The sequence below is a fragment of the Zonotrichia albicollis genome, chromosome Z (genome assembly GCF_047830755.1).
Source record: "Zonotrichia albicollis isolate bZonAlb1 chromosome Z, bZonAlb1.hap1, whole genome shotgun sequence".
NCBI classification, from domain to species: Eukaryota; Metazoa; Chordata; class Aves; order Passeriformes; family Passerellidae; genus Zonotrichia; species Zonotrichia albicollis.
In genome coordinates this window covers 19,131,378-19,154,541 of record NC_133860.1, presented here as the reverse complement: position 1 = coordinate 19,154,541, position 23,164 = coordinate 19,131,378, and the positions used below count along the sequence as shown (strand labels likewise).

Genomic DNA, 23,164 nt, shown 5'->3' with positions numbered 1-23,164 from the left:
CTTCACTTAGACTGTGCAGGCACTGTGCAGGATGGCAGGAGAGTCTGGATTTGAGGACTTGAAATCTACTCAGCCATCATAGGACAAAAGTCTGGCCCAGGAATTCCATGCAAGTATTTGCAGTTTTCTGTCATCAGGGTTGTGAGAGAAACAATCAATCTGCAGCAACTTGGAAAACTGCACTAGGAAAATGTAGGCAGAAAAACACAAGGAAAATCCAGCACTCACTTTTTCTCCCCATTCTCCTGTGGCTGACTGGGGCACAACAGAGGAGCCACAGGCTTGCCAACTCTTCTGATTTTATGGGTCTCGTGGCGTTTTTTTTTTTTTTTAATTCCCACTCTTGAGACTGTGGGATTGTGAGGATTTCAAGTTTAATTTACAAGAGAGGCTGACATGCAACAGTTGCGGCTTCAAAGAAATGCTGGAGGTCAAGTCTCAGACCTCAAAAACTAGTGGCAAATACAAAGATAAAACGAATCAAGAATCGCCTGCATCTGTGGAGCCAGGCCCACCGCGTCCAGCCCTGGAGGTCTGGCAGCGCTGGAAGTATTCAAGGCACTTTTCTATGAAGGGTATTTGACCGCATCCCTGAGAAAACCCGAAGGGCTCAGATGAGATCCGCGCCTTCACCCTCCGGCAGCACACCCTCCCCAGCCCGCGGGGACCCAGCCTCACCGCCGGCGCTGCAGAGTCCCCGCCACCTCGGCCCTCATGGCGGCACGGCCAAGGGCGCCGTCAGCCCGCAGCGCCGGGGCCGCTGCAGCGGGGCCGAACCGGGCCGCGCCGGGCGGCGGGAGGCGGCGGTGCCCGGGGCAGGGCCGGGGGCGGCGGCGGGCGGTGCGTGGCGCAGGCTCCTCCCGCGGCCAGCCCGCCAGCCCCGCTCCTCCATCCCTCCCTCTCTCCCTCCCTCTCCTTCCCTCCTTCCCTCCCTCCGCGGCTCCATCCCTCCTTCCTGTCGGCGCTGCGCACTGCTACCGCCGGAGCTGGGCCGCGCCGCGCACCGCCCGCGCACCCGCGGCATGCGGCCCCCTCAGGGCACGGCCGGGCGGCGCCGGGTGAGTGTGGGGCCGCGCCGGGCGCCCGCTCCCGGCCGCTCGCACCTGGGAGGGGGCGGCCCGAGGGGCGCGATGATGGATGTTCCCTCCATCCCTCCCTCGCTCTGCCCGCCCCGGGGAGGTGCCGGCCGGGAGGGGCGGAGGGGGGGTTGGCAGCCCCGCCGGGACCCAGCGCGGCGGCGGCGGGGATTTTCGGAGAGCCCCCGCTGCCTGCTTGGTGTCGTGCGGCTCGGGGCTCGGCTGGGGCTGGGCGCAGGTGGCGGCGCCGGGGGCGCGGCGGGCTCGGAGCCGGTGCGGGCAGAGAGCGAGGCAGCTCCCTCGGGGCGCGGGGGGAGACCGGCGGCTCCTCTCTGCCGCTGCCGGAGCCCGCGACTTAAATAGAGGCTGTGTTTTGTCAACAGCTCATTCTGCTGGCCGGCAGGTTGGCTGGCTCGGGGACTGAGCAGCGGGTAAATACTATTTATGCCTATTTTATTTTATTGCATTTCATTTCATTTTATCATTTCATTTAATTTCATTTCATTTTATAAGTACCACCCTTTTGAAAAATGGACCTTAGGATGGGACTCCAAAACCTCTTCTGTATTTGGGGAGCATCCAGACATGCTGAGCGCCTGTCTGTGCACTGGCTGTACAGGGGCTCTGGCACAGCGGCAGCTGTGTCTGTTTTGAGTGATTGAATTTCTGGTGTGTCTAGGTACCGTGTTTGAAAACGATCTGTGAAAGCCTTTGAGGCAGTTCTGTAAAGAACGTTATTCCCTTGTAAGATTCAACGTGTAAATTTGAATTGACTGTTTTGTACTGGCATGCTGTGTGTTACTTCGGTAGGAATTGGTTATATGCTTGCTTGCTTTTTCAGTTGTCATTGGTGGTGAATGCCTGGGAAGTTTGCTATGAATGGGAGTGAAAATCTGGATAAGTATTATAATCACCTATTACTGAGGAGAGTGGGATAGTGAGCTGCTCTGTAGGAATCATTGCTCTGATTCTTTTCAAAAGACTTTTACACTTACAATTGCCATTGCAAAAATAGTGATATATTTATATTCCATTATCAAGGCCATGTCCTGTCAAAGTTCATTCACGAAAGCTTGGGAATTGGGTCGATTTCTGCTGTATTTGAAACTCAGCTTGTTACCTAAGTAAGACAGTGTAACTTGCCTTTGATATCTCACCTGGAGGTCCATTCTGCCTTTTCTTCTTAGTGTAGAAGAAATATTTAAATTCTTCCTAAACCCATAGTTCAACCCCATGGCATGAACCCAGACTGCTAATAAGACTAAGTAGGTTTAGTAACTGTGAGAAAGATTGAATTCTATGTCATGCCATGTTCCCTCTCAAATCAGCATGTGGCATTGCCAGCTGAGACAGTATGTTTTTTTGGTGTAGATCCATCAGTGCCCACGTGCTCTATATATAAAGCTTTGCACATCCTGTAGGGAAGAATGCATGAATGCCTTGATCTGCAGAAAGTCTGTGCTTGTCCTTAGCTCATCAGCCATTTTATGCTGCATGATTTTGTGATAAAGATAACCTTTGATTTCTGTACATAAAGGTGAGAATAGACCTAGAAGTTTGCTGGATTTGCCCACAATTTGAATCAAGATCAAAACAAAAATTTGATGAGGGAAAGGATTGGATATGCAAAAGACAGGAGCAAATGCCATGAGTATATCCATAGAATGAGTAGCAAGCACCATATCTGCGCTTGATTATTATTTGTCAGCATGGCTATTAGCTGGAGATGGATCTGCAGGTTTCTTTGGAGAGGTCTAAAAAAAGGCAGACTAGTCTCAGTAGACTGCAGGACTGTGATCTACCTTGGAAAAATTGCAGAAAGTCACAAAAGGAAGGCTTACAAGTCATTAAGTTGGAGCTGGTTTGGAAGATAACTTTTAGGGAGTCAGTAGATCACCCAATTTTGTTTGCTTTCTGTTTACTAAGTATTTGCATCCTTTCATCTTATCTCTGTTTCACCTATTCAAACTTTTATCAGCATTTTTAAGTGATAACAGTTTCCATTGTGCACTCTCCAAACACACCACTTTAGTCACCTAGAGCAACCAGTGGCAAGCATTATCTGTGAATTAGATTGTGCAAAATCCCTTTACAGGTGTGCTGAGGAAAGGGAGAGACTTAACCTTCAGGTGAGGGCATTCTCTCAGACTTGCCGAAGGCAAATCAGAAATACATGGGAGCAGCCACATGGGTGGAGATGCTCCTCTCAAAGACAGGAGGACTTTTTCACAGGTTGCAAAGCTGCTGCTGCTACTCTAATAGGTGTTCATAGGACTTTAATTTCAGGCACTTGTTGAGTTACAGTCTCTGGCTATAAGGTCACATCTAGTTCAGCATCATGCAGACGAGGCTGTTGGAAAATGTTTAAAAATATATATGAATTTATTGACTTCCATATGTATTCATTAACGTCCAATGCTAGAACAGAATCTCTAAATGTATTAGAAACAGCCCTTTTAGAGTATAAATGTTGAATTGCTTAATCCAGTGAGTGTCTGACAGCAAATTATGTGCTTTATGAAAAGATATATTTAAAGATGTTTTTAAACAACCTAGATGTTTGTAAATACTGACTCTATCTTGCAGAATGCCATATATCCCAAGGCTGATGCAGATGGATTATGTTTTTCTTTTGCCCCTGAGATTTAGCTATGATTATTCTTTACTGGTAGGCATCACATTTGTCTAAAAAAAAAGAAAAATAAATTGCTTCTAGATAAGACTTGAGAAGTGCTCTATGCTCCAAAGCTGGTTGATACATTTTGTTCCATAAACAGTTTAATGTAAAAGATGACAATAATTTTTGGGACCCAGACCTGGAGTCCACGATCCTGCACTTCCAGTGAGTGTTGTCTCACAAGGACATGAGTGTAGCACTGAGTCAGTGGTTGCTTAGGCTTCAGAATCGACAGAAGGGCTGGAGGAGTCTTCTTCCTGACTCATCTGGCACTTTGGGTAGCCTGAGGTGTTTCTGATACCCCCCGCAAGTGCTGCAGCAACTTGGGTTGCCTCAGAAAAGGGAACATTCCTGCTGCTTTCTTCTCCTATATCTTTTAACAAAAGCAGCAGCTTTTTTCTTTGGAACCTGATTCTTTGGTTCTCTGCTCATTTTATCAGCAGGTACAAGCAGGGAGTGGTTGCTTTGTGAATCTTGAGGGTTTAAGCATCAGGCAAGTGATATGGTCCTGTCAAAGGTGGGACTGCATCTGTGCATGCTGATGCCTACAAAGTTTATCATCACCTCTCCTTTTATTTATTTTTTCTCTCTAATACTTGCCTGCAACTAAGTGGGATTTTCAAACACGTCTCTATTAAGTTGAAGCATCAAAATTTGGATTTTATACATGCTTAAATGCCTTCAGGCATGATCTACCAGAATCGTATGGATTTCTTCCAGAGTCATTAGCATGGCAATGAGGGGGGCCATATAAATTCCTTGATGAACAGACCTATTTTCTTACCTGTATTTTGCAGGATTGAGGGGCAGCTAGGATATCTACCACCAGAAAACACAGAACTCCCCTGTGTTCTTTGCCTTCCTTCCATACTGACTTTCAAACTAACAGATTTTAATTAGAATAAATAATCTTCGGAAGTTCTTATCTATCCCTGGGAAATGTATTTTGGGGCTGTTTTTCATGCACATTATCATTTATTTGCTGCTCACTGCTATCCTCCTTCCTCTGGAAAGTTTGCAGTCCCTACATTTACAGACTGTGGGAGCCCTGCTGCTGTGTGTCCGTAAGGTCCTTGAACTCCTGCAAGCACCAGAAGCTCAACAGGGCCTTTTGCCACTTTGCTGCTGTCTGCCTTTCCCTGCTGCTGTCTCTTGGAATCATTCCTAGCAGCAGGTTTTGCTGTAAGCAGAACGTGCTTAGGCTAAAAATAGCTCCTAAGCCATTGGTATGAATGTTGGTCAGGGTGTAAGGTTTTGAAGGGCATAGGCACCCCCTCCTTTCTGTGCACTGTCTGGAGCTGGCACTGCAGTGAGGTCAACTGTTGCTACAGCAGAACCAGCTTTCCCTTATCCCACAGGCAGGGAACTGCTGAGCTGTCAGCTGTTGAGTCCAAATTGTGCCTTTTACCTCAGGGAGCACAAGTTATAAAAGCACGTGTCATGGAAACAAGGACAGCACTGTGGCAATTCCCTGCTCCTTCTGCCTTGCTTCCTACCCTGCCAAAAATCAGGCCCTCGGCACAGCCCAGAGCAGAGGATGGGCTGCTGTGTTGGCAGGTTGGTTTTAGCACCACCTCCCCCCTCTCTTGGGCCATGTGTGTCAGGGTGCAGTCTCCTTTCTCATCCCCATGCCCCATGGCAATTCAGGGGCAGTTTCCTGCAAAACCAAAAGCACAGCCTTTCAGTCAGCCTCAGTCTTCTGAAATTTCCTTAAGTAGATAAAGATGTGCTTTCTTGAGGTTGATTTTATGTTGCAGCATTCTCTCCCCGGTCAGCCAGTTTCAGTGATACAGTATCACTGGTTAGGAAATTATTGTGGTGGGGTTTTTTTTCATTTTTGGTTGAGTTTTTTGGAGATTTTTTGGGGTTTTTGTGTTTTCTTTTGTTTTGGAGGGGAATGGCTCTATACTGATGAGTAATGTCATGCTGGTGTTCTCTGCCAGTATAGCTCACTGCATTTTGATCAACAGTTGAAAATACTTTATTATGGAGTATACATATATTCCAAAAATAGAGGTGTGCATTTATGCTTGCTTTGTACCTAAAGCTGCACTGATAACAGCTTTATAATATTGACTGATAGTTTCATATCAAGGTTGCCTGTAGTGCATAATCATGAGATTTAAATAAAGCAATGTATTTGAGTGTTTTCTTTAGGTGATAAACACTGTCTGAAAAGTATGCTGGAATGTTTCTTGTGCTTGCATAATTTTGTCATTATTGCACAAGTTGCTTAAAGGTATAATGAAAGTACAAGCAACAGGGGTGGTTGAGGGTGGTTTACACTGTCAATCTGGCTCAGAAATAGTCCATGTTTTACTTCTGGGCCTCAGCCATCCACTTAGGCTAGTTTTGCTCCCTGAATAAGTCAGCTACTTCTCTCCAAGAAGAAATGCAGGCTCAGTTGACTGTATGTAACTCAGGCACAGCTGAGCGTTTTTTCTGGATGGTGGGGATATGGCCTATGGCAAGGTTGGCTAGGGTGGTGAGCAGAGCAAGCCTGCTCTCTCCCACCTGGCTTGATGCCCTTGAATGCCCTCCACATTGTGCCCTTGGGCATGACACACGTTTCAGCCTAAAGCTTTAAAAAATTGCTCTTTCTTAATTTCAAACACTTTGAACACAGAAGAACAGGAAAAGCTGCTTTGCAGCCAGATGGTGCAAAGTTGTCACTTGCTGCAAAGTTGTCTAGCCCAGACTCAGGGTGGTCTCAAGCAGTGTGAAGGTGAGCCCCTCTGCAGCATTTAGGCTGTGGGTGAAGACACCTCCACACTGCAGTACATCAGGGTGGTCTGAGAATATCTGATATTCATACTTTCTTTTCCTTTATTGGCTGCATTTCAAACTACATGCCTGTTTGAGAGTCTCACATCCCACATACCTTGGGGAATCCATAGAAAAGAGAAATTTGGACAAGTGAAAGAAGAGTCTTGACTCTGCTCAGCGTGGGGCAGGTCTGGGCAGTTGCCTTTTGGGGTTATTTGGTGGTGTCTGCCTTAGCCTGGCAGCCCTTCTCCTTTCCAAACAGGATTTAGCACAGTCATCCAGAAGCTCTTGTGCCAAGACAGCAGTGCTGCTCATCATGTGATGTAACTATGTTTGTATGGCAGATCATGGTTTTGTCCTTCTTGAACTGGGTGCTCTAGTGGCCTCTCTTAAGTGAAGAAACAGTGAGGACAGAGCTTTAAAATATCTTTCTCAAATAATTAGTTTGAATATTACTGCAGAGCAAAAATGCTTCCTAAATAAAATAAACTTCAGGAGAAAATTATAATGGTCAGTATTATAGGTGAAGCTTCTGCAGATTTGAAGTCCAGAGGGTGAACGTAAGTTATAAGTATTCCAATTATAACTAATTTTCACAATAATTCATGTTTTGGATCAGGTTCAGCACTTACGGCAAGGGACGTGTGACCTCTGAGGTTTTTACAGCTACTCTGCAGCTAAAACCAGGGAGATAAGCTTCTCATGTTTAATCCTAGGCAGAAAAAAGAGAGGAGGTGAGAGAAAAGGGAAAAAAAAAAGAAAAATATTTATTTTTGTTGTAAACTTATGCGTTGTCTTGAGTTATGTGCCACAATTACAGAAATACTGTGTGTGTGAGGTGAACTTAAATGTCAAACTCCTCTAGGGTTTCATCTAGTTGTGAGGATAATAACATCTGTTCCCTAGATTCTATCTGTTCCTCTTCCTTTTCCCCTCCTTCCCCCTGCTCCACACATTTCCAAAGGTCATGGCTGTGGGAAGCCTTTCATGCACAGGTCTCAAGGCACGTAACTCATATTTCATCTGCTAGAGCAGCATTGTCACAATTCCCAATATAGAACAGCCTTCTCCAAATTAAAGGTGATTGGTGATTTGTTTTTCAAGATGATGGGAAATTTTAGACCAAATGTTGCCACATATTTCAAAAGACAGGGTCACTCTAGATGTAAATCCAGCAAGATGTTGTGTGACCCTTTTATTGTAAGTCTTACCTCAAAGTCTGTATTTTGTACCTTTCATATTTCTTCCTTCACCATTAAAATTCTTCCTAAAGTGAGATCTGTGCATGATTTGTGCTAATCTAGTCTGATGGAGTAATGTGAACTAAAGGCTTTAATATAGTAAGACTTGCATTGAACCCATGTTTAGACTTTCTTAGTAATTAATACATCCAATCTTATTTTTATTTCAATCAGGTGACTCCTCCTGTGAGAACCTTTGCCAGTACTTAATTAGTTTGCTTTTCACAATGTTCACTTTTCAGTGGAGGTCTACTACATGGCATTTCCTCTCATCTTATACAGTGGGCTAAGTTTAAATCCTTTGTGTAGGTAGTTGAGAGCTGTGACCAAGTAATCTCTCTGAACTAAATAGTTACATTGTGTTAGCCTTTGCAACAACAGACCCAAACTGTTTAAAGTAATAATTTGATCCTGAGTATAAATCGACTTTGTACTGGATGAAACCATTTCCACTGCTAATGAATGGCTAGTTTTTCTCTTGTGTTCTTGGATCAACAGCTTTTGTAAGGTAGCTTGATCCATATAGAAAAAGTTGTTAGGACTTTTATTTACAATGTCTTTTATGTATTTATTTGCTTGATAATTGATACCTTGAAAACTGAATGTTTTCCAGTTCCTTCCTCATATTTCAGCTAGTGAGTGGTGCAGCTGGCATTAGCGTGCAAAGAGTGCATCCTTGAAAACGTTAGTCTTGTCTGCTATCCTTTTCCCCTGGTGTATGCATACTTGCTAATCAGTAGGTAGCTCTGGTTGAAATTTGGGCAGTGATTACTGCAGACAGAAATGGGAGCAAGTATTCAGCATTACAATGGCTGCTGTAGAATTAGGTCACTAACAGGCTTTCAGCAAAATAGTGTTAATTTTCCTCTTCACACACTCAAACACAACGTATACTTAAAATTTCACATATTTTGTGAGTGATCCCCAAGTGTGGCATTCCTAGAAATGGTTTGTGTGAGTCTTTCAGCTTCAGGTGCTTCATGTGAATGCACAGTTCAACATTCAGCTGTCCTGTACTGAAGACTAAAGAAAGAGCTCCTGCAGTTGGGCTCCTGCCAATAGTATATATATATAGTATATATATATATATATATATAGTGCATACCTTCATTCAATAGTTAGAATTAGTCATATACTTATGTTTCTGAAATTCCAGAGCAATATGTGTATATATGTGGTTACTGAGGCTTATTATCTTGCATAAATCTGCAGTGAGTCAGTCACGAGCATCACTCCTTGGCTGTCAAATACCTCTCATCAGGGGACATAGACCTCGGATAGCATCCTCAGATAGCATTTAGCAGCTTTTTTCATGAGACCTGAGAACTAACATGAATAAGATGCTGCAATCTAAACCCAACTTTTTGATGAGCTGAACACTTTAAACATTTAACAAGTACTGGTGAAAATTGCCTCCACTCAATCTCTTCAAGTTATGACCATTAGTTTTTGCCATACTTAATGATAGTCACTTGGTTTGGTTTTAGTTGTTTAATTTTTCTTATTTGGACAAAATAAGCTATTAGTCACTTGCATTTCTAATACCTGCATAGATATCTGATATTTTTAAGCTCTTCTACTGTGGTTTACAAATATTTTCTGTATATAATATTCTAAAGTAACATACTTATATCTGTGAGGCATATGTATTGGCATCTAAATATGTTTTGCATTTATAGTCTGTGTGCAGATTCTGTGAATAGTTCTTTAGTATGGGAAGTTGCAGAAATGGGAAAAGGAGAGTACTCTCCAAAGATGTTTGAGGTGGTGTTATTTGTGTAATGCTTTGTGAGTTCTAGTGACTTGCTTCATGATGAGATTGGAGCGAGCTTTTGTAGAATATTTCACAAAAGGAATAAAAAAATATGTGTTGGTGTTTCATACCATAAACTTAAATGTTCTGCCAGTCTGTGGATTTTGACAGGTGAACTTGTAAGGATGTGCTTGGCCTTGTGCATCCTGTGCCATGTGTCTGGATAGACCTGACTAGATTCATGAAGAGCAGAATTTTTCCTAAGGAATAGCATACTGGAATAGAAACTGAAAATAAACTGAAACAGAAGTTCTGATTCATATAACTACACCCAGATTTTAGTTCTCCAGCTCTTCAGGTTCCCCTTTCCCATGACTTTTCTTCCCTGTGTCTGGCACCTCAGTCTGCAGCCACCAGAGAGACCATTGAGAATTGTCGCACGTCTCTTGCTCCCGCAGTCGGACTTGCTCAGCACTTTGGAAACAATAGCTGCTTCATTGCTGACTTGTGAAACAGAAAAGTTAAACATATCAGCAACAATGCATGAAAAATGTGATGAACAACCTTCCACAGGAAGAGAGTTTTCCATTCTACTGTGTAGATATACAGAATTTATTGGTGTCAGAAGCTAATAAGTAAGAAATGCTTCTTCTTTTGTGCTTTATCTGCCAGCTCAGTGCTGAGAGGAGTAAACTGTGAGATTTACTAATAATAGCAGGAAGGAAGAACCCTGTTAAACATAGATAGAAAAGTTGGAATGATTTGTGTGTGTAAAATCCAAGGTGTTTTTTCCTCTCCTCAGCCCTTTTTTATAGTCACCCTTCAGAAGAGAAAACCAAAAGAGAGCTTCAGGAGGTGAGTCTCACTTTCAAAGGAGGATTGAGGGAGAAGAGGCAGATGAAAGTTATAGTATCATAATGATGGTCATGTGAAAGGGATGTGAAGATGTGAGACGTGGTTTTAAAAATTTCTATTTAATTTTCTTATCCTAACAATGTCAGAAGAGACTTGAGACTCTTGAGAACTGACTCATTCTATGACCTATTAGTAGCAGTCTCAATCTTGTATGAGCTGCTTTCAATTTTAAATGAGGTGTAGCATCACTACCCTTGCAGATGCTGCTGTCTCAGCACTTGCTGGTGAGTTATTTACAAGGAGTCAATTTTCTTAACTTCTAAAAGAAATTGCAGAAAAGCATTGTTTTATTTTACAATAGTAAAAACCATGGATCCTAGCCAGCATGTGTATTATTTTAAAACGTTCTTTTATCTTCATTGCTTTGTTTCTTCATTGCTTCTGATATCTTCATTGCTTTGTTTCTTCTTCTGAGCATTATTTTAATGGTGCAGGGTTGCCTTTACTATTTCTCCCTTTTGAAACCAGGACTACATCCCTGAAAAGTACTTTTATAGCACTATTTGCTATTCTGAGACCCTGAATGAAACACCTAAACAGCTGCTTTTTTTACATCAAGAAAAATAAACTTTCTGAGATAGAAAACCCCATCCAACAGACAAAATTTAAACTTCTCATTTATATTATTCTGAAAAACTTCAGGATTTTCAGCATCTTTTTTTGTGGACTGAGAGATTTCAGTCTATATTTGAGTTCTATTTACAGTCACCTAGCAGAAATTGAGAACAAAATTCGAACTTTCCTTCACGTTTTCTTTTTAGACCATGTGCTGCCTAAACTGAATGATCAGTCTAAATTATTGGAAACAGAAAGCTGGGTGTTAATTTACTTGTAAAACAACTACATCTTGTGCCTCTTGCGTTGTGATAAGTGGTTTGTTTTAGTTAGGGCAATACATTTAAGGAAGTGCTGCATTGTAGAGGGGGTAAGGAGCACGCTAAAACTGATGTGAGGTTGTGTGTTTCTTGGCAGCATCAAAGTCTGTTGGATGGGTAGAAAGGATAACATGAAAGAGTCAGTGTTTTGAGGCACTGGGTTGCTGAGGTGCTGCAAGATCTGCAAGTGGACCATAAACCCTTTGCAGGGACCTGTGTTGGAGGAGCAGAGCTAAAAAGGAGGAGTAGTGTTGCCCTCAGAAAGCTGGGTAAGTGTGCCTGAGTGTCTTTTGGGTCCCTGGCTCCAGTGGAAGCTGTGAGCAGCAAGAGAATGAGGGAGTACTGTTACCATAAGCAGGCATGAGAGTGAGCCCATGTACCTGCATGAACTGTGTGGTTAACACGAATTTCTTGTAGCCTGTGTCTATGAGACTTAATTAGGAAAGAGACTGTCTCCAGTGTATTAACTAGAAGTCAATATTTGCTGAGTACTTAATTCTCACACTTTGCCACCTTAAAAGGAGGGACATGCATGTATATATGTGTAAGTGAAAAAGTCCAAGGGTAACAAAGTACAATTAAAACAGCATTTGAAGGAAATAAATGAAGGAAATACAGCTGCTACGTAATTACACATGGACTGACTTGTTCTGATGATGTCCTGCTGCATTGTAGACCTTTCTCCTTTGTCAAGATTGGAAGGGGAATAGCAGCATTGAGGGCCCATTTGTGTGCAGAGCAGAGAGGAAAGTGTTTGCCCACCCCAGTGGAAGGGTGGTAATATGCTGCAGTATGTCTTCATGTGATCTGTCAGATACTTATTAAGAGAGGAACTACAACCAGTCTTGAGAGCTTTAGTCTCAATAAAGATTAGTACAACAGGAATTCATCAGAAAATATAGATCTGTAGTTTCAGGAATTGCGCATTTCCTTGATTAGTAAAAAAAATCAATTTATTTCTCGTAACTGATTCTCATTCCTTACATTCACTCTAAAAGGATATTGCATAACTGTTGTTCTTTACTCTCAATATATTATTTAATGCGAAAGCTGCATTTCAGCATTTGATCTATTTATGTGCTCTTTGTACGCGTGAAAAGAGACTTTCTTTGGATTTTGTTCATTGTACCTTAAAAATAATTTGAATACCACAGGTTTTATTGTAAACAATGAAGGATTCCAACCCTTGGGTCACTGCCGGTTTTTTAAAAAAACACACTTGGAATTGCTTCAGTAATTATCAGTGTTCTCTTATAAGACTAATTAGGCTTTTCCTGTGATGAAAGAAGATTAAAGGTCATAAAGTTCAAAGTAAGTTTTTGGATATTTCCAGATAAAGGAAAATAAACTCTCATTAATAAGGTCGACTTCTTAAATGTGAATTCATAAGGGTGTATGCGCTGAAGAGAACCAGCTGGGATAGTATTATGCAGATAACATGACTCTTCTAAGGAACAGCAATTTTATTCTGCAGTCTTTATAAAGACTGAGTGATGTTGTCTGGCCCTTGAACCTGATATTGAGTAAAGTGCAGCTCACAATGTGGGCAGTTGACATTTTCTTCCGAAGACATGCTGTTTTGAGAACTACACAGTGGCTGACAGTACCCTCCAAAACTGAAATGTGCTTTGAAATAATTAGATTATATTTACTTCCAGTTGCATGTCAGTAAAATGCAATAAGCACTGGAGAAGTGGAAACTTCTCTGTATGTTTTCATTGGATTCTTGTCTTATGTACTGAAAAAAATAAAGGTGGGTGCATTTTTTTCTATGCTTTTCACCTGTATTAAGCATTGAAAAGGCATAGTGGATAGCCACTAAGAGGTATTTTTTAGTAATCAGACTTGTGTGCATTTGCTCACTGTGCTTGTTCCATGCTGTGTTGCAAAGCACAAGAATTCAAGGAAGTGTGTTGATCATGAGGTCACCAAATTCAAGCATATCAGGAAATGTGTGTAGTTGAATCAGATTTATTAAAGTACATCCTTCGTCTCCATGCAATATTAATTTGCCAGTTGTAGTAAATGTCAAGAAAAATTTTGAATGGGGTAAAAGGCAAGTGTGTAAGTGACTCTGAGCTGTTTCCTTCTCCTGCACAGCACAATAACCTAGATCAAAAATTCTCTTTTGGCCAGTAGCATCCCTTAACCTTCACCCCTTTGCTTTGTTCTTTGTTCAGATGATTAGGTGTTTTCCATCTGCACCTCTATGGCAGGAGAATCTGTGCTTGTTAATTTGAGCTGACTTCCTAAGGAAGCTGGGCTTATCTGATAATGTGTTGTCCCCTCACCCTGGCAGTAACCTTTGGACACACTGCTCGAGTTCAATTCAGTCAGGACAAGGAGGTGAGATCTCAGCATACTGTGTGCTTACAAACTTGGTGAAACTCAGCATCTTGATGGAGAAACCCTGCTGAGGAAATGGCTGCAGAGTGAAGTCAACCTTTACTGTTTTTCAGTCCAGACCTTTCTAGCGTGCCTTTTCTGATGTCTAATAAGGCCTAGGGGTAATCTATAATAATATTGTCCTAATATGTAACAACAATAAATCACAAACAGGCTTGCAAATATCCCAAAACATATTTAGTCTATTTTTGGTAGTATTTGGGTTCACTGTGTTTCACAGAAGAGTTTGTTTTTTGTTGTTACCATCTGGAGAGCAGTGCTGTGCTCCTAGTAGTCATTGGTGTGCTTGTATTTAAACATGTACTTGATGACTAATTGATATGGCAAGGACATCCAAAATTAGGAGTGAGACTCCCAGTTTTCCTTTGAAAGTGTCTTCATTCTTCTGAAAAATCTCATGCTAGGAGCACTGAACAATGCGTGAAAAAAATTACTCTAGTAGGACTAAGAGTTTTTAAGTTAGCATACAGTTTAATTGAGAACAGACATATGAGAGCAAAAGGCAAAGTGTCCAAAATGCATATTTTGCTTGAAAAGGAAGAAAAGTCACCTAATAAGTTACCTTTTGATTGTGGTAGAAAAATATCATCAGTTGCTGCACTGTTCCTTTGCTTTTATTGCCCTTTCAGTCCACTGCTCTGCCTGAGTGCTCCACCTCTTCAGTATCACTATGCTTTTTTCTCTCCAGCTCATCAATCCCAGTAGGGGTATTCTTCCCAGTGGTCTCTGTCTTGTTCGTGTTTGGTGGGGGTTTTTTTGGTTTACATGAGTAACATGAAGGAGTCTTCCACTGTACTTTCCAAAACCATCTCAAAATTGTATACATTGTACAAATATGAAGTATTTGATGTCTGCTTCTGCTACATGTTTTTCTTTCTTTCAAAAGGCAGGTCCTGAGAGTCTCGATTTTTGTCTATGTGTTGTGCTCTCCAAGAGGTGCTAAATGCTTTAGTAAAATCATCCTTGTGTTGTGGCACTTGTTCATGAATTTGTCATCTCATGCCCTTGCCAGGGAAAGGTGCTTCTCATGCAAATCACCACCTGGAAATAGCCTGCAGCTTTCCCAGTCTGCAGCTTGCTTATTTGTGTTTCCATACTGTCTAACAGTCCTGGAGTCGGAAAAAAAAAAAGGAAGAACTAAAACTACTGGAATGCAGGTGCAGTTCCAAGTTGGCCTTAGAAGCTGAGACAGGTGACACACTTACTCCATCTGGGGTGCACTTCTACCCCGTTGGTAAAATTTCTTGCTAAAATGCCTGTGTCTGTAGGTGGTGCTTGAGACCAGGAGCTTTGAAAATGAAGCGCTGAAGTGTTGATCCTTGCACTGAGCTGGTCTCCTGACTCCTCACTTCTCCTTGCAGAGGCGGGCTGGGGTGCCCGCAAGATTAACTGCGGTATCTCGGAGGTGATGCTGCTGTTTGGCAGCTAGAGGAGGCGGTAAGGAGGGAATTTCTCTTCTTGTGCTTGACAGGAAAAAGACCCTGACAAAACAAATGTCTCATAGGACTGTGAGTCTGGCCTTGTGTACTCCTGCACATTTACTGAATAATATATTAACACCCTGTCTTTGTTTTCTTTTCTTCCGCTGCAGATTAGAAGGCATTTGGTGCAGATAGGAAACTTAAATTATTTTATCAGCTTTCAGAAAAAGAAATAGCAGATTTTTAAATTAATTCCTCAGAACCGGGGAAAGCCATATTCCCAAATGGGACTCAGTCTCCGTTTATAAACAAGTTTCAGTGATTCATGTCCTGCAAATCTTTAATAAAGTGGAATAGTGCCATGTTATAAAACAGAGGGAAAGCCTGCATCTAGATTACTAGAGATTTTTGTCTCAACTTTGGAAATTTTTTCAAGGAGGTGAAAGAATGTACTCTATTGAAAAACAGCCAAGCTCTCTCTCCCACAGATAAATCTTATTAATTCTTTTTTTCTTTTTTATTACTCAGCTAGCCTTAAAGTCAAAGACTGAAGCCTGTGGGATCAGCTGTGCTAAAGAAAGGCAGTTCATCTTCTGTTTCTGTGTTCATTGCTTTTACTGTCAGCTGTATTGGCCATTTGCTTGGTTTCCCAGAAATGTGTACTTCTGGCATGGTTTTTCAGATAGGGGAATTTTTTTGGAAGTTTTCAGTTGGCAACAGTTCAACAGGCAACATAACTTGATATATGCATTATTACCTGGATGTGAGTGTGCTTTTTCACTTTGAAGGTTGAATTAGTATCCTTCAGCAGAGATAAGTAAAATGATCTTTCTCCACCTGCTGAGGAGAGTAATTTTTCTTCTAGAAAGGTTTGATCTAGGCACATACATATCACCTGCATTTCTGCCTGATAGTATTTGGGATGATGGCTGTCTAGTATTGCCAGAAATGCAACCTCTTATCATTCTGTACAATATTTTGATAGTATGCTATGTAATAATTTTCCTTGAGAGCTTTTAATATCCCATTATTGATAAATTATTATGATACCTTTAGCTATGGAGGCAAAATAAAAATACTAACTTGATAAAATTTATTGACAAAGAGACTTCTTCATTTGCCTTTACTACATATATTTTTACTGATTTCATGGTTTCATCTAGACTTCTTGACTTAGCTTCCTAAACCTTTTGTATAAGCTGACTTTTTAACCATTTCTTTTCAAGTATCGGCTTATGGAGCAGAATTATATATATAAAAACTCTGGCAACTAATCCTCAATTCATAGACATTTTAAAAAAATGTATCTGGAGGCTTGTGACTGTCAGATCAGGCTGCAAGCAAAAAGCAGGCTGGAAAGATTATTGATTTTTAAATTTTTTTTAGCTGTTTTGTTTGTTTGTTTTCAAAGTGGTTTCCAAGCACTTGACAATGAAATACATTCAGAGAACAGAAAACTCAAAAGTACAACAAAGCTTTGAAGAACTTTTGTGCTTAGAGAACTGGTCTGTTACAACTGACTAAGAAAACACTTTTTTTTTTTTAAGAGAATTGAGCATTTGGTCAGCTATGCTAAAAAAAAAAAAAAGATACACAGAGCCAGTTGATCCAAGAAATAAGTAATAACAAACACAGTCAGAAAGAGACATGCTAGTTATTTTCTGCTTTCCCCTTTAAGAGGTTAAGTCTAAAGAGGCTGGTAATATCTTAGCTGCCCTCATTTCTTTGTCACAGAGCCTTTAACCTTCTTTACAGCTGACAAGGGTTTGAGGCAAAGCTGTCCTCACATATTTTCCCATTATTGTCTTGGGGTACTTTTCCCTTTCTGATCTATCTGATCATTACAGATAGATACAGTGCGTAGATGCACTGACTGCATCAAAATGTCTTTAAAAGTAATTTAAAAGTCCGTGATAACTGTTGACCTCTTCTAAATATTGGCCACCAACTGCTGGCTTCAGTGGTTAAGAATCTGAATCTAACTGCTCTTCTGCTACCTTGTCTATGTAAAACGAAATTCAGAATTTCTTTTTTCTGACCACAGGTGCAAGGGTAGCGTGACATAAAGCCCTGGGCAGAAGTTAGGGCATTCCCATGTGCTCTGCCTTCCAACACTTATTATGGAATCCTGCTTGTAGGAGCTGCTCTTAAAGAAGGGCAGTTTACACTGAAGCCTGTCATTCGTGCCTGCTGTTGTTATGGCATGAATTTGCATGTGAGTACTTTCTGTATGCATCCGCAATTTTTTTAGCATGGATTTTTGGGAGGCTCTTTCCATATTTTAAAATTTCAAAAGTGAAAGACCTTTTTTAGGCAAAGATTTTAAAGTGAATTTGCTGTGCAAACACACTCACGCTCAGTCAGGAGGTTTGCAGTCCATTTGAGGATGAGATTGGAGTCTGAAGTATTAAATAAACAGCTACGTGGCAGCTTTGTGCAGTATCTGAGGCTGGATCACACACTGATATTGAGTCAACAAGGTCTGAATGTAGGAAAAAGCAAATATGTCATGGGCTGTGTAAACACATACATTTGCCTTAGGAAAGTTCCTTCATTGTTCTTCATAATGCTCAGGCCTCAGGGCAGAGATGTTTCAAAACTATGTATACAGCAGCTTTGGTTCACTGAGAAATGTTTATTCCAGGAATGATCAGACATCTAAAAACTGAGACTGGGAAATGGTGAAAAAAATTGGAGCTTTTAAGGGAGGCGCTATTGGAGATCTGATATCAGTCATCTTCTATGTAAGAGGTTGCTGCAAGGCAGAGGATAAACTGTTCTTTTTCTGCTGGAGATAGGACAAAGTAATGTGCTTAAAATGGACCAGGAGATAGTTGTGGAGCACATTTGGAACACTGATGACAATGCCAGTGAAGTGACATGAATATACTGCCCAAGGAAATGAGATTGTAATGGGATGGGCTATTTTTTTAAGATGGACAACTGTTAAAAATGGTTTAATTCCAGTAGATTTTTCTAGTTGAGACAATGGACTTAACACCCTTCATACTGTTTTTAAAAACAGAGACCTGCAATGTAAAGACAATTATACTTAGTAACATCTGGTCTGGTTGCACTCCAGGCAACCATGGTTAAGGTTTTACCTTCTTGGGACAATGTTGACCTCTCTTGTACTAAATAAATATCCATGCTTCTAAGAGTACCTCTGTCTGGAGGATAATGTGCTTTTCATATCTTTCAGGGTAAGGAAAAACATCCATGCCTTTTTTGAGTTAGTCTTGAACTGATGGAAGGCAGCTTTCATCCAAAGAAAGTAAACTACCTATTTTTAAAGTACTTGAGCTATTTTGTAACTTTTTAATTAAAACAAGGCTATAAATGGGAATCTTTTCTCCTGACTAATGGCATTTAATTATGTGACATGTGGCTTCTAATTGCCAACTTTTCAGCAAGTTATAAAATGTGAATAAGAAAATAAGAGCTAGGGAATTTATTTTTGTTATGAAAGATCATGGTTTACAAAACTCTCATCATACCCTGCATGAGACTGCATGGGTTCACTTCTGTGCCTGACTCTGAAACTGAAATTAAAACTGTTAATTTCTCCTAACTGTTTGAGTTAGGAGAACTTGGTATGACTCAGATTTCTTGTAATGCACTGCTATGATGTTACTCTTAAAACTTCTGCAGTAGGAGGACAACTCAGTGAGCTACGTGTTGAAAGAGGTGCAAAAAACCAGATTTTCCTTAAATACACACACACACATACGTAGTTGCTGAATCTACCTCATAAACCTGGCATGACTGAACAGGTTTTGCATGTATCTACACAGGTTATATGTTTAGAGACTTGGGATTAACATTAAAAGCTTGAGATTTAATTAACATCACAGCTCAGTTCTCTCTTCTTCAAATGGAATCAGTGCCTTTTAATCTCTCCTTGACTTTGCCAGCTGATGGAGGACTGTCAATTGCTTGTGCTCTAGAGCTTGAAATTCTGGGTGTGGACTTTTCTGCAAACTGGAAATAACCTTTTAAGAAGTCCTCAGAAAAAGATAAAATTTACATATACTTCACAGACTGAAATAGAAATCAGTCATTTTATTCATGTAACTTCCAGGCCTGTCTGAGTGATATTCACTCTTTTTACAAAGTTGGAGGTTTGTGAGCAATGTTTAAACCTGGAGAGAACATTATGTATTTTCAAGAGTAACTTAGAGAAATACAATATGAGTACTCTGAGATACACCAGAATGCAGAGGGAGAATTTGGCACAGAGATAAATATATTTTCTGTGCTGGTTGGTTCTTGATTCATCTTTTCCTGGATTTGTCAACCTCTGCTCCTGATCTGCACAGCAGATCTGCACAGCTTTTAACAAGCTGCACAGCATGGATATTACAAATTTGGAATATATGAAAATATATACTCTGTGGTGGCAGTATATCTTAAATTAGTATTTGTTTTGTGAGGTTTTCAAATTATTTGAGAACATGCTGAAATTAAAATAATTACTAAGCTTTATGGGTGCCCCTCCATATGTAACAGTGCTCTTGACCATAGCATTTCTCTCATCTCTTGTGCTGCCTAGACCTTTCCCTCAACCTGGTTATTGCAGACCAAGAGAAATGGCCTCTTGTGAGCAGCTCTGGATTATTTGGCATAGTGCTGCTGTGTTTCTCCTCACACAGGGCATTTCACACATTTCCAACTGTCCCCTAAGGGAAGATTCCTTAAAAAAAAACCCAAACAAATGAAAAACCTAATTCATAAAAATACAGGGGATGAGGGAGCACAGACCTGGTGGTGCAGGGAACTTCAGTGTAAAGGGGTTTCTTTTAAAATTACAGAGACTTTTACACAAAATTTGTTATTCTAATGATGTTTACCTGGCTTTGGAAGATATTTCTGAGTCAAGGTCAGGAGCCTTTCAAAGTAGGATCCTGGACAAAATGGGAACAAAGCTTCTCTGTAGGACAGGTAGGCTTGGTCATATTCTAACATGAAAATCACCCAACTCCTGCTGTTTGTTGCTGAGAAGACCTCTGGCTACATGGTCTCTGGAAGGGTGCTTATGCCTTCACAGACTTCAGGTAGCAGGGAAACCATGCACCAGGTATTGACTGAGCTTCTAGATAGGTTTCCCTGCAGTTTTTCCCTTTTGAGAACAAAATCTGACAGTGGATGATGTGTGATTAAACTGAATTTACTGGGGTCCTGCTGAACAGCTGACCTTCTCTTTTTAAAACAAGAAGCTTGTTAAATCTTCTATGAACACACTAAACATAATATTCCAGATAAGTTTTTACGCTAAGGCCAGTAGTTACAACAAGAATTATTTTTTGATAAAGAAATGGCTCACTTTTTTTTCTCCATTATTTTTCCTCCAGGGGTTATTAGTTAACACTGGATTGAACCAGTGATCTCGGGTGATCAGATATGGTTCGGCAGTATCTTGGGTATCCCATAGCTTTGAATCACAGCTTTTTGAAAATTGAGCAGAGGAAAGAAGAAAACAGATGGTGGACAGGACATTCCCATTCACAGTATACAATATCTTTGTAGATCTGGCATTTCATCTAAGATGAAGAGCCTTATCCTAGGAGAATACTCTGCCATGTCTGTTCTGTCCTAATATTAGATAGTCCTGAAGAGTACCTATGACCTGCAGAGTTTTATATGTCTATGATTCTTGAGGAAATGTCTTACAGAAAATGCATGAATCAGGGAGTTGTTGTAACAGAGAAGAGGTTTGTTTGCCAGATGAAGGAAAAGGAGTTGCTATGCCTGGGAGCATTACTGAAGAAGAAAAGTGTATGGAACAAAAAGTGGTATTTGTGGCATACCAGGTCCAGAATTTAAAACTTTGGTCTTTTTTTTTTTTTTTAATTTATTTCTGTATTTAATTTTAGAACTGACCAGCTTGTTGGAAGATGACATTTACTCCTGCTTAAAGCTGCTATTCTTAAAACAAACAGTAGAAGAATGTGGAAGAACTCAAGCCTCCGCTGCCTTTTAGCACTAGCTATTTTATTTTTAAGAAGCTTAGTGTACGGCCAAGAGATAGGTAAGTTTATTGCAATGTAATTCACTAACTCCTTTTTCTCTGTAGCTTCTGTACCTTGTAATTGCATTGCTTTCCTACTATATGTGTGTTCAAAACCTGTCACCTCTGTGGCCCCGCACCATCCCAGGATGGAGGCAGTGCCAGGCCTGGTCTCTGCTTTCCACCAGCACCCAGCAGCATCTTGGAAACCAGTGCAAAACTGGGTATTAAATTCTCCATAGTAACCACTGATAATCTGCATGTGCATTGGTGTAAATGTCTGCATTGAAACCTTTTTGCTGTATATATTGGCTCTCTTCAGCCATTTCACACATATTCATTAACTGTCCTTCTGTCATTAATTGTCCTCCATGTATAACATGGAGGAGAGCAAAAAACTCATTATGTTAAAATCAAAGCTTGTGGTTTTGCCATTGGCCCAAAGCCTGCTTATTAGGCTAGGCAAGGAACGAGTATTGTGGAAAGAGGCAGCTGCCTCTGTTATACATGAGTTTAAATCCAGATCTCGGGTACCTCTACAAGTCTGTGAGTCGGTGGCTGTCTAATCAGGCACACAAATCATTCAATAGTTTTAAAATACTGGCCAGACATGCATGCAATAAAAATTTAAGGAGAATGGCTACAGATGTGAAAAATAGCAGTTGTTTTACAGTTGCTCATTTTTGACCTGAAGTTTTTTACTGTATTTTTTATATTATTTCAGGCTCTCCAGGGGACCCCCAGAATTTGAAATGTGTAACGCACAACTTACATAAAATGCTCTGTACTTGGGATGTCTCTTCTAGAGGAAGACATGGACAAACTGACTTTTGCTACACTACCAAGTAAGTCCCTCCACATACCTGGTTAAAAAATACCAAATTGTGATGAAGGTACAGTTTTTCCTCAGTCACTGCCCATGGAAAGTATGATGCTGTTGTTTCCCAGCATCTCCCCACCAGTTTTCCTTGGGTGGTGCTTCCCCTAGGCCCTGTTAACTCAGTCAATGGCAGGGTTTCTGGCAAAACTGTTCCATGCTAATAATTTGCCTGCCAAAATCTGCTTGCTGTTTTCAAAGGACTGGAAGATGCTCTTATTTACTCAGACTTCTCTGTGTGTCTGCCTATCCCTTGCTCAGAGTTTTCCTGAGAGATAGCTTCAAAACAGGTTCAGTCCAAAAGGAAATGAGAGTTGGAAGCAGTGAATTCTGATGTTGTGGGCCAAAGCAGTAGAATATATGACACAAGTGTTGAGATTCACATGGATTTTGTGTGGAAAAACATGAACAATCTCTCAGCAACTGTCTTAGAACCTTTATAAATTTTAAGCTGTATTAGAGGAAACATAAAAATTATTTCACAATTGAAACAGCTTTTCTGAAGTGACTGCAAGTTGAAAATTTTGAGAAAAGTTAAAAAAACTTAAATCTTCTGTGTGTTTTTTCACTAATGAGAACTACATGTTCAATTCCCCATGCTGTGGATCTGCCAAATACTTATCATGTGCTAGGGATGAGTTCAAATCCATTCTGCATCTTGATCCTGCCCCCAATCCAGATATTTGTACTGTCTTTTTGTTTTCCTGCAAATTCTGCAGGCAGCCCAGACTTTTCCTTGGGGTCCCAGGGCTTGGCTGCACTTAGTCCACCTACATGCTTGATTTTCTGTGTCTCATTATTCCTGCTGCATTGCCAGCTATCATTCCTATTTTAAAAACACCATATATATGACTCTGTGGCCAGAGTTCAGGAGTGCAGAGTTCATGAGGTACTGCCCTCTGAACAGGAACAGTGATGTAGCTGCTGCTGTTTCTCCTTAGCAAAGCAGGACAGGCTGGGGTCTCTGAAGCAGAAAGTCTGAGATGAGCTTGCAGACATCCCTGAGGGAAAGAGGTTTTGTTTTTCAGTTGCCCAAACATCCTCTAATAATATCTCAGTACTGAAGAGGAACAGCCTTTCTGAGCACTCAAATCTCAGCTGGCCTTTGCTAGCCCAGAATCTGGTGTGAATCTTAAGAGTTCAACCCAAG

At 40.9% G+C, this 23,164-nt stretch overlaps 2 protein-coding genes across 5 annotated transcripts in view; one reads left to right on the top strand and one right to left on the bottom strand.

Annotated features, from left to right (window-relative positions):
* Positions 1-841, bottom strand: part of OSMR (oncostatin M receptor) — a 116,243-nt gene extending 115,402 nt beyond the window's left edge. Inside the window, exon 1 of the mRNA XM_014268294.3 lies at positions 679-841. The gene's annotated coding sequence lies outside the window, so the exon portion shown is untranslated. The remainder of the gene's footprint in view (positions 1-678) is intronic.
* Positions 842-889: 48 nt separating this feature from the next.
* The window catches only part of LIFR (LIF receptor subunit alpha), a 53,339-nt gene continuing 31,064 nt past the window's right edge, over positions 890-23,164 (top strand). Inside the window, exons 1-3 of one of the 4 annotated variants that reach the window (XM_014268286.3) lie at positions 890-1,058; positions 21,004-21,158; positions 21,862-21,982. In XM_014268286.3, the coding sequence (XP_014123761.1) occupies positions 21,077-21,158; positions 21,862-21,982 (203 nt within the window). In that variant the 5' untranslated portion in view covers positions 890-1,058; positions 21,004-21,076. Of the gene's footprint in view, positions 1,059-1,204; positions 1,508-11,400; positions 11,573-16,734; positions 17,346-21,003; positions 21,159-21,861; positions 21,983-23,164 lie in introns of those variants that run through there. The other 3 variants (XM_014268285.3, XM_026794636.2, XM_026794637.2) reach the window with 3 other exon arrangements.